Below are 15,737 nucleotides of genomic sequence, written 5' to 3'. Positions count from 1 at the left end.
AGTGAACAAACACAAAATAATTGGAGGGAAAAAAAAACCTAATTTAACCCAGTACCCAAAGATGAGTCATGACAAGCCACTTACATGTCAAGTAGTAAACGGTATCTCATTACCAGGTAATTGTTGAGCACGAGGACAAGGACAAGTGTGGAAAATCATAGGAAGATGGCATTACGACCAAAAAGAAAAGAAAAGCCAGAATTTGTTGGGTGGCTACTATGTGAAATGTACTCACAGCACAAACATATGAATGCCTACTATGCTCTAGGCATTATGCCACGTTCTGAGGAGATACACACTAATTAGCAAAAAGAATAATTAGGGTTCAGATACGAGCAGTAGACAATGCTATGAAAGCCAGTATCAGGGGTCCCAGGTGAGATGGGAAAGGAAGACTTCCCAGAGGATGTGATATCCAAGTCAAGACCTGGAGGTGACTAGGTGAGGGTGGAAGAGTTGGCCAGGCAGAGAAATGTGAACATGTGAACATGACCCAGAGGCAAAAGGACTGCTCCGGTTGCTTCATATGCAGGTCCTCAGAGATCATCAACTCCAACCAGCACTGTCCTTTCTTTAGTGGTTGGTATTCCTTTCAATTTATTTAGATTTTAATGTTTGGTGAAAATGGGCCTCTAGCAAAGGTGTCCAGTCACAGGTGAAGGCCCATGTCAGTTCAAGCACAGTTCAAAACTGTGGATAGGGCCTAAATAAAAAGAGGCTCCTGAGATGAGGAGCAGACAGCACTAGGCTTGCCAACGGTCCTAGGCCCTTGGCAACATCACAATCAAGGCCAACACCCAAGTAAAGACTTTTCCAGGGTGGTGCCTATGGCTTAAGGAGTAGGGCACCAGCCCCATACACCAGGGGTGACAGGTTCAAGCCGGGCCCCAGCCAAAACTGCAAAAAAATAAAAAAATAAAAGACTCTTCTCCAGTAGCAGATAATTCTATGAGATCATCCAGACTGAGGGCCCAGAGCAGAATGGGTGAGTAGGGGGTAGGAGGAAGAGAACGAACAAGTCTGGGTGTTCTGCTGGAAGGCCGGGCTTCACGAGGATTGATCACGTGATGCCAGCCTTACGTGTGGATGGGGGCTGAGGATGCCCATCTGCTACCCACTCCATGCTCTAGAATGTTGCTGGTCCCTGGTAGGTCTCTCAGCCAAGGAGTTCTTTGGTCTTCACTGCCAGATGCTTGTCCAGCTCTACAACTGTGTCATCGGCCATTTGGCTGATCTGTAAGAATACAAAATGAAACAGCCTGATAAATGGAGCTGGAAAAGGGTAGGGGGGCAAATATTCCAGAAATATGGAGAGGTTATCTGAGAAATAATAATAGTGACAAAAGTTCACATTAACTGAGTCCCAGCCAGGCTGGGACTTCTTATATATATAAGAACTTTATATACATTCTTATTTTGTTTGTTTGTTTGTTTGACATAGAGTTTCACTATGTCGCCCTCACTAGAGTGCTGTGGCATCACAGCTCACAGCAACCTCAAACTCTTAGGCTTAAGTGATTCTCTTGCCTCAGCCTCCCGAGTAGCTGGGATTACAGGCACCCACCACAACGCCCAGCTATTTTTTTCTTGCAGTTTTTTAGCTGGCCCAGGCAGGGTTCGAACTTACTACCCTCAGTGTATGTGGCTGGCACTATAACCACTGTGCTACGGGCACTGAACCTATATATACAATCTTTTCCTAATAGCAGCCCCATGAGATAGATACCATTATCCCTATTTTGCAGATAAGAAAACTGAGAGAGTTATATCACTTATTCAAGTTCTAAGTTAGAAAGTAGCAATGACAAAATTCAATCCATGGTAGTGTGATTCCACAACCCAAAATTCTTATCTATTATCAATACAGAGAAGCCAGCCTTATCTGTCCTTTAATGTGCCTCTAGGACTTCCTATACCTCAGACACCTTGCTATATGACGCTCTCATATAAATTCATAAGAAGAATATTAGTTCCCCATTGCCAAGCAGGAAAAAAGATGAAATACATCTAGTTAAAAAATGTGAAAAATTAGATGGACATTGAATAAATGTAAATTAAAATAAGATACAATTCAGCTATCATAGTTAGCAAATTTTAATGCTGTGGTTTTTCATAGTAATATTCAATGGTGTAAACTATGGTAAAATGGATAAGCTCATATTTCACTGAAAAACTTCAAACTGATACAAATATTCATACCATTTCACCCCAAAATTTCTCAAGTAGGAAATTATCACATAAACAAGATCTGAAAAATTTTCTTAAGTACTACAGATATTTACCTCAGCTTTATTTTTAATGATGAAATATCAGAAAATGTAAAGTTATTTAATGGGGAAATAGTTGAATACATATAGTCATTAAAAACAGTTAAGTATTTCTTATGTATAGGATATAAATACAAATAACATTTTAGTATATATTTCTGAAATGTTTGAACATTTTATAACCAGCATAGATTGCTTTTATAATCAGAAAATAATCCTTTTTCAATAGTGATTCAAAGTATTATTTATAATATAGAAACATGCTGATATTACTTAGGGAATTTATAATATAGAAACATGCTGATATTACTTGACTTAGGGAAACAGCAGGATACAAAATTACATATAGATGTAGGAGCCATGACCTCTGAAATACGGGCACGTAAACAAAAAACAGCAAATTTTTTAAAACTGGAAGGAAACTCACTGATATATTAAGTGGTTACCTTTTAGTAATGAGATGATAAGAAATGTATTATTCACATCTATACCTATTACATCCAGCTTAGGACTTAGAACACAACAAGTTCTCAGGAAATATTTACCAAGGGAATAATTAAAGTTTTCTGTATGTTCCTAGATTTTTCAAATTCTTTACAACTAACATGTACTCTCTTCAAGAATGAAAAACGAAGCAAAACAATTTAATAGGTACTGCAGCCTTCCTCCTGTGTCTAAATGGGACTGAAGGCAGGAAGCGTTGAAGGCAGCAGTGTGAGGCCCACAAACTGCGTGCTCAGCAAGCAGCACAGTGGCTGCTTGACATCTGTATTTGCAGACCACAGGCCTTGGCTAGGAATTAGAAACAAAATACATTTAGGGTAAAAACTAAAAAGGACTTGGAGCAATTGGTGCCAGGCAGAGGTGCAGCCAGACTCTCACCATGGCAACAACTGTGCACTTTTCAGCTGGAAAAGCAAAGCTCCTGGGGCTGCCAGATACTCTGGAAAGGTGGCTGGACTCAGAATGGCAGCTTGGCTACAAACCTTTGAGATGCTTCTGCCCCCTGTAGCTAACTCGCATGGCATGTGGTATGGTGCCTAGCAGTGCTCCAGCATGTGCAGGCTGGCTGCCTGCCTGGGACAGCCAGGAATGAGGGCTACATGCCTCCTCTGGAAAAATAGCTTTGATGCTAGTTTGGGGACTAGTATCAGATAGGAAAAGGGAAAATACCTAGGGTAACAATTTGATAATATAGGATTTGGGTTAAATTCTCAGTGAGGTGAATACATGCAAGCCATTTTCTCACTTTGAGTCTCAGTTTACTCATCTATTAAATGAGGATACTAGTGCCTTCCTCAGAGAGCTGTTAAAAGCACACTTTAAACTGGTTACTTGTTATACAAATACCAGTTGTGTTACTGTGAGTTTTACTATCACTTCCTGACTTCTTTTCCAATTAATCAATGAAAATATTTAATATTAACTTTGTATCATATTATAGGCACAAAGTACCCTTGGGGACAGTCTTGCTTGCAAGTTTATCTTTTCCATTATTATCAGACATCAAAATAATGATGAACACCACCACCTCTACCAATGGCTTCTACTTACTACTTACTATATGCCAGACACTAAACTAAAATTTTACATGCACTGGTTTTTGTTGTTTTTTTTGTTTGTTTGTTTGGTTTTTTTTTTTTTTTTGCGGTTTTTGGCCTACCATCCGGCATATGGGGCCAGCACCCCACTCCTTGAGCCACAGGCACCACCCACATGCACTGTTTGGTGCACATAATCCTCACAACACACAAATACAATTATATTATCTCCCTTTAACATATTATGAATATTTTTTTTTTTTTGAGACAGAGCCTCAAGCTATCCCCCTGGGTAGAGTGCCATGGCATCACAGCTCACAGCAACCTCCAACTGCTGGGCTCAAGCGAGTCTCCTGCCCCAGCCTCCCAAGTAGCTGGGACTACAGGGGCCCACCACAATGCCCGGCCATTTTTTTTGGTTGCAGCCATCATTGTTGTTTGGCAGGCCTGGGCTGGGGATTCGAACCCGCAACCTTAGGTATGTGGCTGGCGCCTTAGCTACTTGAGCCACAGGCGCTGAGCCAACATATTATGAATATTAATCCCACCTGATTAATGAACATTAATTTTACCTGTTTTTCCCTTTGTAACTTCATTTAAATCCAACCACTTCACACAACCTCTATAAAGCAGGTAGGTCAGGTAGCATCCCCATTTTACAAAGGAGTAAACCAAGGCACAGGAAGTCAACTGATCTGCCTGAGACTGTATTGCTGAGCCAAGAACTTAATGCCCTGAGGGCCAGTGTGATGCTATTTCCTTTGGAGGAAGGAAACAACACCTGGCCTAGTCTTTCCTCAGTCAAGGCATGCTGTGTTATGATCACTAAAGTCACAAGACTGAAGAGAGGAGCAGGATGAATAAATAGAGTGAATAATTACTGAGGACCAGCAACCATATTTGCCATTTTTAAGTATGCTGCATTGTTTGGTCTTTATACCAACCCTGTGAGCAAGAACTACTGCTCCCACTTTACAGATGGTGAAACAGAGGCTCCATCCATAAGAGGAGAAATTATTCACTAATTTTAACAGCTAATACACAAAAGAGCTAGGATTTTAATCTAGGACTGTCTGACTCCAAAGCAAGAACCTTTTACATTACAATATGCTGCCTCATAAAGATTATAACATCATCATCGTCACCATCATCACATTGCCATTACAAGTTCAGGAAAATGAAAGGCAGGGACAGAGAAGGGCAGGAGCACAGACTATGTCTGCATGTAAGTCATCACTCCTGAGGCCTGGCTTGGAACACCCACTGCCTCACCCAGGAGCCCTCCCCTTCTTCAGCTCCACTAGCACCCAGCTCTGCTCACTTCAGAGCAGCTCTGTTTCTCAGAGAAAGGCAGCAGTGAAAGGATCTTGGCCAGAGTTACTGATGGTTTCTGCCAAGTGCTTTAATGTTCAGCCGGACCATTTATAGCAAACTAAAGCGAAGGTGAAACAGCAGGCTGGCAGATGTCAGAGTCCTAAGTGGGAAGATGATGGTCTTTCTTGAGCAAAGCTGGCCTGGGCTGGGGATTAGGAAGTGGTGCAGTGTTGAGGCAGTTTCAGGGTCAAACATGCCTACAGGGATAAGACCTACAACTGAATCATTTCATTCTTATATATCAAAGATGAAAGAAATATTTTTAAAATAAAGTCTTTAAAAATCTGACCTCACCTTCAAAAAGTTTTGGAAAATTAGAAATAAAAAAAGAAGGCTCGGCACCTGTAGCACAGTGATTACGGCACCGGTCACATGTACCAAGGCTGGGGGGTTCAAACATTGCCCAGGCCAGCTAAACAACAATGCAACTGCAACAAAAAAAATAGCCACATGTTGTGGTGAGGGCCTGTAGTCCCAACTACTTGGGAGGCAGAGGCAAGAGAATCACTTAAGCCCAAGAGTTGGAGGTTGCTGTGAGCTGTGATGCCACAGTACTCTACATAGGGCAACACAGTGAGACAAGAAAAGAAAGAAAAGAAAGAAAAGAAAGAAAAGAAAGAAAAGAAAGAAAGAAAGAGAGAGAGAAAGAAAGAAAGAGAGAGAAAGTAAGTCTCACAAAGAGAAAATCGACATTGTTCATAATCCCATCACCTAAAATAATCACTTTAAACTTTTGATTAGATAAGCTACCAACCCTGTATAATGTAACTTTTCCTTATAAAAATGAAATAATACTGTTATATACCTTTTTAAAAAAATTACAAAAAAGTACCATGTCTATAAAATATCTTTATAACTGTCTTTCTATATAGATCCCAAAGAATGTAAAACAATTTATTTTCCCACTGTCAGAAATGTTGACAGCTTCTGTTTTTCTACTATTAAACACTCTTATAATACATCAACAAACGTCCCTATAGATAAAATTCTTGACATTTTAGTTTGGATAAGTTCTTAAGTCACTGAATCAGAAACGTATACATTTTGATGTATGCTGCCATTTTATACTCCAAAAAAACAGTATAAATTTATACAAAGAACTTAATTTTTCTATAGAATGTGGAAGTAAAAGCAATACTTTCAAGATAAGCAATATTTTAAGCTCACATTTAAAATTATAGTTTAGTTTCAAGTGTTAGGGGTTAGAAAAGGCAAACTTCAAAAAAAAATACATTCTAAAAATACTGCAAGTGATTTAGGCAGTATATATCAAGAACATTAAAAATATGCATTCCCTTTGTGTAGTAATTCTACACGTGGGACTTCTATCCTACAGAAATCGTCTCAACAAAGAATTATATGTAAAGATATTCACTGCAACCTTACTTATCATAACAAAAAAGCTTAAACAAACTAAATGTCCACAAAGAGGGCTTATGAAAGTGAGTCAAGGGTATAACCACAAGATGAACTGCTTAGCAACCATTAGAAATGGTTGTTTACAGAGTTTTATAAGACATGAGAAAATGCTAATGCCTTTAATGCCAGACCAAAAATTAAAAGTTGAATTCAAAATTGTATATATATATGTCCTCAATCATATTAAAACTAAACAGTTAAAAGAAAGAAGAAATAGTCTAAGATGTTAAGAACAGTTGCCTCTGTGATGTGGGATTATCAGATGAATTTTTCCCCATTTTTTAAACAGTCTTTTGTACTCTACATTTTCTACAATGGGCATACATTACTTTGATAATGAAGAACAAAATAAACAAATTTTTAAAAACTGTGGAGTAAAGCAACAATAAGCTGCAGCCTTATTTATATTTGGGGGAGGGGAAGCAAAAACACACACTCAGAACTTCAGTTTGGTGCTTTCTGACAGGAAAAAAGAATAAATGAGAAGCATATACAAGACTATCTCCTGAAGATGTGCCTGCTCAAACTTTTAACCAGAAGACAATAGACAAAGTTATTAACAATAATGGTTAGAATCAATATTCAAATGGTATTATCTTTAATGAATATTTTTGTACTGTAAACATATCTGTGTATTATGTAATGTAAACAGTATGCTCTTTTTTCTTGCAATATTATATACATGCTTTTAAAGGGATAAACTGAAAGTCTGTACTAAAATGTTAATAGTCATCTCTAAGAGATGAGATGTCAATGATTTCATTCCTTTCTTAAAATTACAATAAACATATATTAGTTTAGTGTCAGAAAAACTAATGATCTATTTTAACTTTGAAAAATTAGTAATAATCAACAGTATGAAGCACTGTAGAAAAAAATCTAATCTGAAGAGGATGGTGAAAACCAGTGCTAATGAGTGAAGACTTCCAGCAAGGACTTTGTCAAGAGTGTTAGTTATCTGATCATTCTTCCTTTTTTAAGAAGCAGTGGGCTCTGGTCCCTGTGGCAGATGCCCTGACATGCTGAGTGAGGAGTGCCTGGCAGGCCCCAGAGGTCCACAGCTTACCACCAGGAAACAATGAAAGGCAAACTCAACTGTAGAGAGGAAATCCCCTAGGAGACAGATAAGGAGCAGGCCTAGCTGGAGCCAGGGCCTGGACTAGGGTCAGGCCTGATCAGTGCTCAGAAAAGCCAGCCTACTCTACAAACTTCCTCTTTAGCTGATGGAGGCAAAGAAGAAAGCAGAAAGATGGCAAGAGGGGAAATTTAAGGGTGTAGGGGTCAGGTACAGTAATGGTGCTTTCTAGCATCCTAGGGAAACCCTTCAAGGCAGAAATTATCAAACCCTTTTCACAAAATGGTAAGACTCTAAATAGTCAAGTAACTTCCCCAAGGTCACAGGACATCAAGTATAGAACGATCTTTTTCTAACTCTGGTATCATTACAGGGGTGCATTATAAGGTTTCTAGGTCATTACCTTCCGTGTGTGCATTTGCAGAATTACCCAGGGAGTTTTTTAAAAATAAACATTCCTAGAAGACCTACTGAATATGTAGGAGCAGGACTCAAGAATCCACCTAAAATTCTCCCCCACATGATTACTGTGGCTGGCCTACAACTAGCATTATAACTGTTTGTCCAGAAGAGGGGGAGCAGCTAGTCAATTTACAGCTCCTCTAGGGGTTCCCTAGTGACTCTTCTTGCCTGTTGCTTTCCCCTCTTCACTCCCCATCCTGCCTGTACTCCTGTTCAACCTTCCTAAAATAATGGTTTTTATTGTGGACAAGGAGGCTTTGGGGCCTGTCAAGCCCTTTATATTATGTAAAACATTACTAAAGTATCTCCTAAATACTGATAAATTCATCTTCCTATTTCATTTCCCACTGGTACAACTCAGGTTCAGGCCATCAATACTTCCTGGTTGGATTTCTGCAATAGTCTCCCTGCCTCCAGTCTCACCCACTATGACCTGTTTTCTACCAGGCTATCATAGTCATCTTTCATGAATACAGACGTGATCTCCTCACTGTCTGAAAAAAATCTTTGAGAACATTAGTGTACGAGTAGCCGCTTCCTGGTTCCCAACCCAGATTCACTGACTCTATCTCTGTGAATGGAGCCCAGATACCTGTATAAGCACCCCTAAGGTACTGTGGTAGCTTAGATATTGCTCAGCAAACATTCACTCCCTCCCCCAGACCTCTATAAATATATTTATTTACTTCTTCCCTACATCAATGATACTGGGCTTGGCCATGTGACTTGCTCTGGCCAATGGGATGTGACAAGAGCAGGTATTTAACATGTGCTTAAGTGGTTGGGCCTATGCGTATGGCATCTGCTGTTGCCATGAAAAGATATCTTGCATTTGAAACCTGTTGACTTCCAAAGATTGAGCGATACATAAAGCAGATTTGAACCCAATCCAAGATTTGGAGCCAACCCCACCAAACCCAGTCTAGAATAGCTATATGCCAGCTAGTCCACAGAAATGAGTTTAAGAAATAACACGTTGCTTTGATATTGTAAATCTTTGAGTTTGGGGTTTTTACATAGCATTACTGTGGCGATAGGTGACTGATATACATGTACAGCCAATGTGGGATCTTCAGGACATGTTAAAATCCAAAACTCCTCAACCTCAGACAAGACTTTCTGTACCTGGCCACTCTTATCTCATCCTAGGTTCAAACCCCAGTGATCTAACTGAGCAATGTTTTTTGTATCACCACACCTCTATACACATGGTTATACCTTTCTCCCTGGTCTCTATTTTACTCCATAGCTCCTCTAAAAGTTTTCAGGTACCACTACTCAACATACTGAAAACATTAAGTGCTCGTTTCTCCGCAACTAGAAAACCAGAGAGGAAAGCATTAGTGTACAGGCTCTGAAATCAGCCTTCTTGTGTCTGGATCCCATTTCTACCACTTATCAGCTGAGTGACTTTGGGCAAGTTATTTAGCTTTTTTTTTTTTTGAGACAGAGTTTCACTCTGTTGCCCTGGGTAGAGTGCTATGGTGTCATCATAGCTCATAGCCACCTTGTGATCCTCTTGTCTCAGTCTCCCAAGTAGCTAGGACTACAGGTGCTCTTCACACCACCTGGCTAATTTTTTTCCTATTTTTGGTAAAGATGGGGTCTTGCTCTTGCTCAGGCTGGTCTCCAATCCCTTAGCTCAAGCAATCCACCCGCCTCTGCCTCCCAGAGTATTAGGATTACAGGTGTGAGCCATTGCACCCAGCTTCTTTAACTTCTTTGAACCTGTTTCTTCACTACCTCCTTCACAGTTTTGTAGAGAGGAGAATAAATGAAGTAATATAAAGTGTTCAGCACAAAGACTGGCACATAGTAAAAGGTCAATAATATCTCATCCTCCTCCATGGATCCTTCCCAATTTCTAGCTAAGCCCAGAATAAAGACACAGTCCATGCTGATCATATAATTGTCCTCGCTTCAGACACAAGTTAAATATTTCCCTGTGTCAGATACATAGATATGACTGCTACTGTTGACAAAAGTACCTGTTTCTCTATGAGCTTAATGGTGTCCTCTGAGGTCTTGTCCTTTGACTTCTTCAGCTTATTCATCGCGTTGCTGCGAACCCTCCGTAAAGAGTCTTTGGCCTTGTTGGTGTGCTGTTTGGCCAGCTTCACCAACATTTCTCTGTGCTCCCTGGTTACTCTGATAAAAGACAAAAAAACATTCAACAAAATCATTCTATATGTCAAATCAAAATTTAATATCACTCTATCTACCAGTTCAGTTGATCTCACAGTCCTGACACATGGCCATGGGCATGCTCAGGGTCAAAAAGCATTCCTCATAAGTCAGGCTAGGACAGCCAGTAAGAGTACTGCTTAAAAGTATGAGCCAGGGCATATCAGCCAGCCTGGGGTCCAATTCTGGCCATGCCTCTCATGAGAGGCATAAGTGACTTGCTTTTCTCCAAGTTCCTGTCTGTCTAATGGGAACTGTATCAGCACATAAGTGATGGTAAGAAGATTAAATGAGAGGATGTGCGTAAACCATTTGTTTAGCACTGACCCTGGCACATTTTAAGTACTAAAAAAAGGGAATCAATTATTAGCTATGACTCTACCCCTTTCTCACCCACTAAACAGAACAATGCAAGTGAGTGATGATGGTGCTATAGAAACAATCATCTCTAAATCACTCAAGTATTAATAGCAACCTCCAGAATCCTAACAATTATTATGAAAAAGGTCTTGTCAATCACCTCAAAACTGGCTAAGATACAGTATGAATCCCCAGGTAACATATGAGAAACACTGTACAAGTTAACGTCCAAAAAGTACCCACGAGAGAGTCTAACACATTATGAAGGCCTAATAAACATGAGCTGTCTAACATCCTCACCATTAGCAGCAACGAGCATACCGAGGGCCTACGATAAACTGCTGGGATAGGCACTTGATACATCAGCCCTTACAACAACCATATGAGGCAGTTATTATGGTTTCTATTTTATATTTCATCATCACAACCACCCAGTGAAGTTTACCCTGCCTTCCTTTCTTTATCATCTACAAACTGAGTGGCTACTATGTATCAAAACCAGTATTGGTGTGGGGGGTATCACAATGAACGTGACAGTGATGGGTGTCACCTCTGTCCAGCTCTTAAGGAGCTTAACTAAGGAAAGAGACAAGTAAAGAGACATTCACAGTAGGATACAACAAGAGCTGTAAGAGAAGTGGGGAGGTATGGAGTGCCACAGGAACGCAGGAGCAGCTCAGCTAACTCGCTAGAACTGTGCGAGTTCCAGGAGGGTGCAGGAAGGGAAGACTTTCTTGAGGAAATGACATCTGCGGCTATGGACTGAAGAACCTGAAAAACTGGTTTGACTGACTTTTTCCCTATATCCAGAGAACCTCCAAACCAGTCTGACCATCTTTTCTGATACATACATTCCTATATCTCCTACATTCATGAACGGTGGCTTAATCCTAAGAGCCCAGTAAACTGGTTCACTTACTTACTAGTTGCTGACATTGAGTATTGTTGAAAAGAGATATTCTTAGATAATGGTAAATAACAATAAAAAAACAAAATAATGTAAAATTTGCTGGGGAATTTGGGGATGGGGTTAAATTGGTATGTGTGGGCTGAATCAACAGGAATAAATAAGGTAGTTGTTAGGTCTGCTCACTAGTATTCTGGTTCTTATCCTTCCAGACACATAGTAGGAATGCATTTCCCCACTCCTTCTGAAGTCAAGCTGTATGACTCACTCTGGCCAATGGAATGTGAGCAGAAGTGATGCGTGTCACCTCAGGACAGAAGTTTTAAGAGGCAGATTGCTTTTCCTTCATTGCAATACAAGTTGAGATAGAGCTTCCATCAATCAGCTTGGGTCCCAGTGACTGTACTAAGCAGCACTCATCTTACAGTATGAGCAAGAAATAAACTTCAGAGATTTTACAACTGCTTGTCACTGCAGCACAACCCCTCCTATCATGACTAACACCCAAACTAGGATCTGAAGAACGAGTGCAAGTTGCCAGCACTGGCATGGGGGGGTCGGGGGGGATTTACTTTAGGAATTGGCTGGAGCACAGACAACAAAGAGTGACAAGAAAAGAGGCTTCATGGAAGGTCTTATAAGATCATGAACCCCATTTTACAGATTATGAAAATGAGGCCCAAAGGAGTTTGGTATCTTATCTAAAGTCAAATTCAGTCAAAGCTAGGCTGGCCTGTCTCAAGAGCCAGCTTCATCTCAGATGACAAGATGCCTTCACCCGCTGGGTCCTGAAATGGACATGCTTATACTTCCTAACCCTTAAATCAATGTGGTTCTTGCCAAGTAAGTACAATCCCAAATTCTGGGTACAAGTTCAGTGTAGAATAGTTAAGAAGCAGCTGTTAAAGATTTAGTAGCATCTACCTGATATTTTCTCTGATGTGAAAAAAAAACTGAAAAATTTTCAGAAAGGATAAGCTCTCAATTGAACAGTTGTGTTAAGATTCAGCTACTTGAAGGTATTCTGAAAATAAAAATGACCTCGATTACTTTAAATATGTTACCTCATCGATCCTCATAACCCTTCAAAGTAGAGCTAACACCCCAGTTTCCAAAGAGGAAATTGAGGATCACAGATGCTAAAGGACTTGTCCGTGCCCTGAGTGAGAGAATTGGGATTCAAATCCAGGTCTTGTTGGCCTGATTCCTCCCACTACACTGCGCTGCCTACCCCTTATAATCTATTTCAGATAAATCATGCACTGCTGCCGTTAATTCTGCTTCCAGGCAGAAAGCTTTTCCAAGCAAGTAATATGAAGCTTGGAACTGAAAGGACCAAACCACCATGTCAGGAGTTTAGGGATTTGGATCAGATCTTGTTACTTTTATGGTTTTTAATTCACTGAACAAAAATCATGCTGACATGTTTAGGTCTCTTTTTTGTTCTGCCAAAGCATATGTCAGTATAAGGAAGGAGCAGGAAAATTAAAACTTGATCCACTGACTGAAAAACTTAATCCTGCTGAAATACTAAGAGGGGCAGAAAATGAATCTAAGTCTGTAAGAAACCTCTTAAACTTCTCCAAATAAACCTTATTAAAATAATTCAATCTTCCATTTTGTATGTAATTTGAAATAGGTATCCCACTGTTTAGAAAATCTTGAATGAAAGAAAAAATTTTATCTAACCAACTTTTCTTTTCACAACATTGTTATATTTTAAATAGAGGGAAAAAACATACATTAAAAAATATATAAAATGGAACTCAAAAACTTGTTAAGTATAAAAGGCTATAAAAAATCATTATATATGTAATTTAGCCTTAATAATAGGAATTTTTTACAGGTATTAACTTAAATATGATATTATCATACTATTAACAAGTTTCCACATTTTATATATATAGTGCCCAATTATTACTGACATATCAAAAATATTTCCATTTCAGGATGCAAATACAGAGGCAATAATCAAAGCTATTATAAGGAAATGGAGAGGGAACTGGAGTGAGGAGGGGCAAGAAGCAGAAAGGGATGCTTGGGCACAGCAGGGGCTGAGAGAAAGAAGGGTATACATGTGCTGGTTCAGGGCGTTGAGCTGAAAGGTTATCTAAAATGCAAGATCAAGCCAGGTGTGATGACTCATGCCTATAATCTTAGCACTCTGGGAGGCTAAGGCAGGAGGAGCATTTAAGGCCAGGATATTGAGACCATTCTAAGCAAGAACGAGACCTCACCTCTATAAAAAAGACAGGAAAATTATCCAGGCATGGTGGTGCAAGCCTGTTGTCCTAGCTACTCAGGAGGCTGAGGCAGGAGGACTGCTTGAGCCCAGGAGTTTGAGGTTGCAGTGAGCTATGATGATACCACTGCATTCTAGCCCAGGCAAGACTGTAAGACTCTATCTGGGGGGGGGGGGGGATAATAATAATAAAATAAATAAATAAAATGCAAGATTGAAGCAGTTAGTGTAATTGCAAGACACTGGTTGTTTTTTTGAGACAGAGTCTCACTTTGTCGCCGTTGGTGGAGTGCCATTACATCATAGCTCACAGCAACCTCAGACTTTGGGGCTCAAATGATTCTCTTGCCTCAGCCTCCAGAGTAGCTGGGATTACAGGTGCCTGCCACAACACCCAGCAACTTTTAGAGGTGGGGTCTTGCTCTAGCGCCAGCTGGTATTGAAATTGTGACCTCAGGCAATCCTCCCTCCTCAGCCTCCCAGAGTATTGGGATTATAGGCATGAGCCACTGAGTCAGGCCCTGAAGCACTTTTTTTGAAGTCAGACAGACCAGTTAATTCCCAGATCTATCACTCAAAACTTGACTATCCTAAAAAACAAAACTTGATTATCCTTGGGCAAGGTACTTAATATCTCTAAGCCTCAGTTTCCATAACTCTAAAATGAAGATTAAAAGACACCTTATAGCAGACAGAACAGATATAAAGTGCTAATAAAGAGAGCAGCATATAGTAGCCTTGAATAAATGATAGTGTTTATGAATGTTTTAATCAAACACACTTAATTACTTCCTCATGAAAGAATGAGGGCATGTCTGTTTTAGAAAAGAAACATATTGTCTATTATGGAAATATTTTCATTCCTTTCCAAACCAGTGATTAATACATCTGATCATCTCCACCTCACATTCACAGGGTTCTGTGAATATACACACTAGAGTTTACATTCCAGGCTTCTGAGCTCAGCCAGCCTGTTCCAAGCACCCCCTCCAACTTGATGGCTAAGCCCCTGTACTCTGTGCCAGGTCCACTTTTCCAGAGGCTTAGTCTAGTGGTGGGGACAAACCTGTCAGCCACTACTTATCGAGTATGACTGCTGCTAAGACAGAGGGATGGACCTGCTATGGGAAGAACATACAGAAAGTACAACTCTTCTGCCCTGAGTTCTGGAAACTGCCTTGGAGATGGGTAGTAACTTGTTAGCTACAGAAGATAGGAAAGAAACCATGATTCTCTTTTGAGAAGAAGCATGGTGGGAACTGTAATGGTGGGAGAGCATGAGGTTGAAAAGGTTCTATCAGGGTCAAATATATTCTGTAGCGCTGGAAGTTTCAAATTCTTGTTTAGCCACAAAACCCTAGCTTCAAAGAAAAGCAAGGCTCCATTTATAAAACAGACTTAAACAAAAAAGTACTCCTCCAGTGGATGTAGAGAGGGGTTCTGGAGCATGGGTGGTGCTCTATACCGGGCTGCAAAGCTCAGCTCCACCCCTACTTCTGGGCCTGGCACTTACAGCCAGAGTAACCTTACACAAATTATTTAAACTCTCTGAGCCCTGGTCTTTCATGTGGAGTTACAAATTAGAACCAAACAAACTAGCACCTTCCTTTCAGAGTTACTAGGAGACTTAGATAATACATGGAAAGCATCCAGTACAAAGTGTAGTAGAGAATAAGCACTCAGAAAATGTAAGCTGTCTTTGTTGTTGTTGTTATTTATGGTCTGGGAACCCAGAGCATATTCAAATAATAAAGAGTTTATTCACAAATGCTTTTATCAACAAGAAATGACACAGTAGGCTCGGCGCCTATAGCTCAACAGGCTAAGGCGCCAGCCACGTACACCTAAGGTGGCGGGTTTGAATCCCCAGCCCGGACCCGCCAAACAACAATGATGGCTGCAATCA

At 40.2% G+C, this 15,737-nt stretch overlaps 1 protein-coding gene across 1 annotated transcript in view; it reads right to left on the bottom strand.

Annotated features, from left to right (window-relative positions):
* Nucleotides 1-874: 874 nt before the first annotated feature.
* Nucleotides 875-15,737, bottom strand: part of MRRF (mitochondrial ribosome recycling factor) — a 68,696-nt gene continuing 53,833 nt past the window's right edge. Inside the window, exons 6-7 of the mRNA XM_012802430.2 lie at nt 10,127-10,286; nt 875-1,234 (exon numbers count right to left, since the gene is read on the bottom strand). Coding sequence (XP_012657884.1) covers nt 1,157-1,234; nt 10,127-10,286 — 238 coding nt within the window. The 3' untranslated portion in view covers nt 875-1,156. The remainder of the gene's footprint in view (nt 1,235-10,126; nt 10,287-15,737) is intronic.

This window comes from Otolemur garnettii, unplaced genomic scaffold (assembly GCF_000181295.1).
Source record: "Otolemur garnettii isolate 467f Iridium unplaced genomic scaffold, OtoGar3 scaffold00014, whole genome shotgun sequence".
Classification (NCBI taxonomy): Eukaryota; Metazoa; Chordata; class Mammalia; order Primates; family Galagidae; genus Otolemur; species Otolemur garnettii.
Note: the sequence above shows the minus strand (reverse complement) of the source record. Positions and strands in the feature narration are given on the sequence as shown.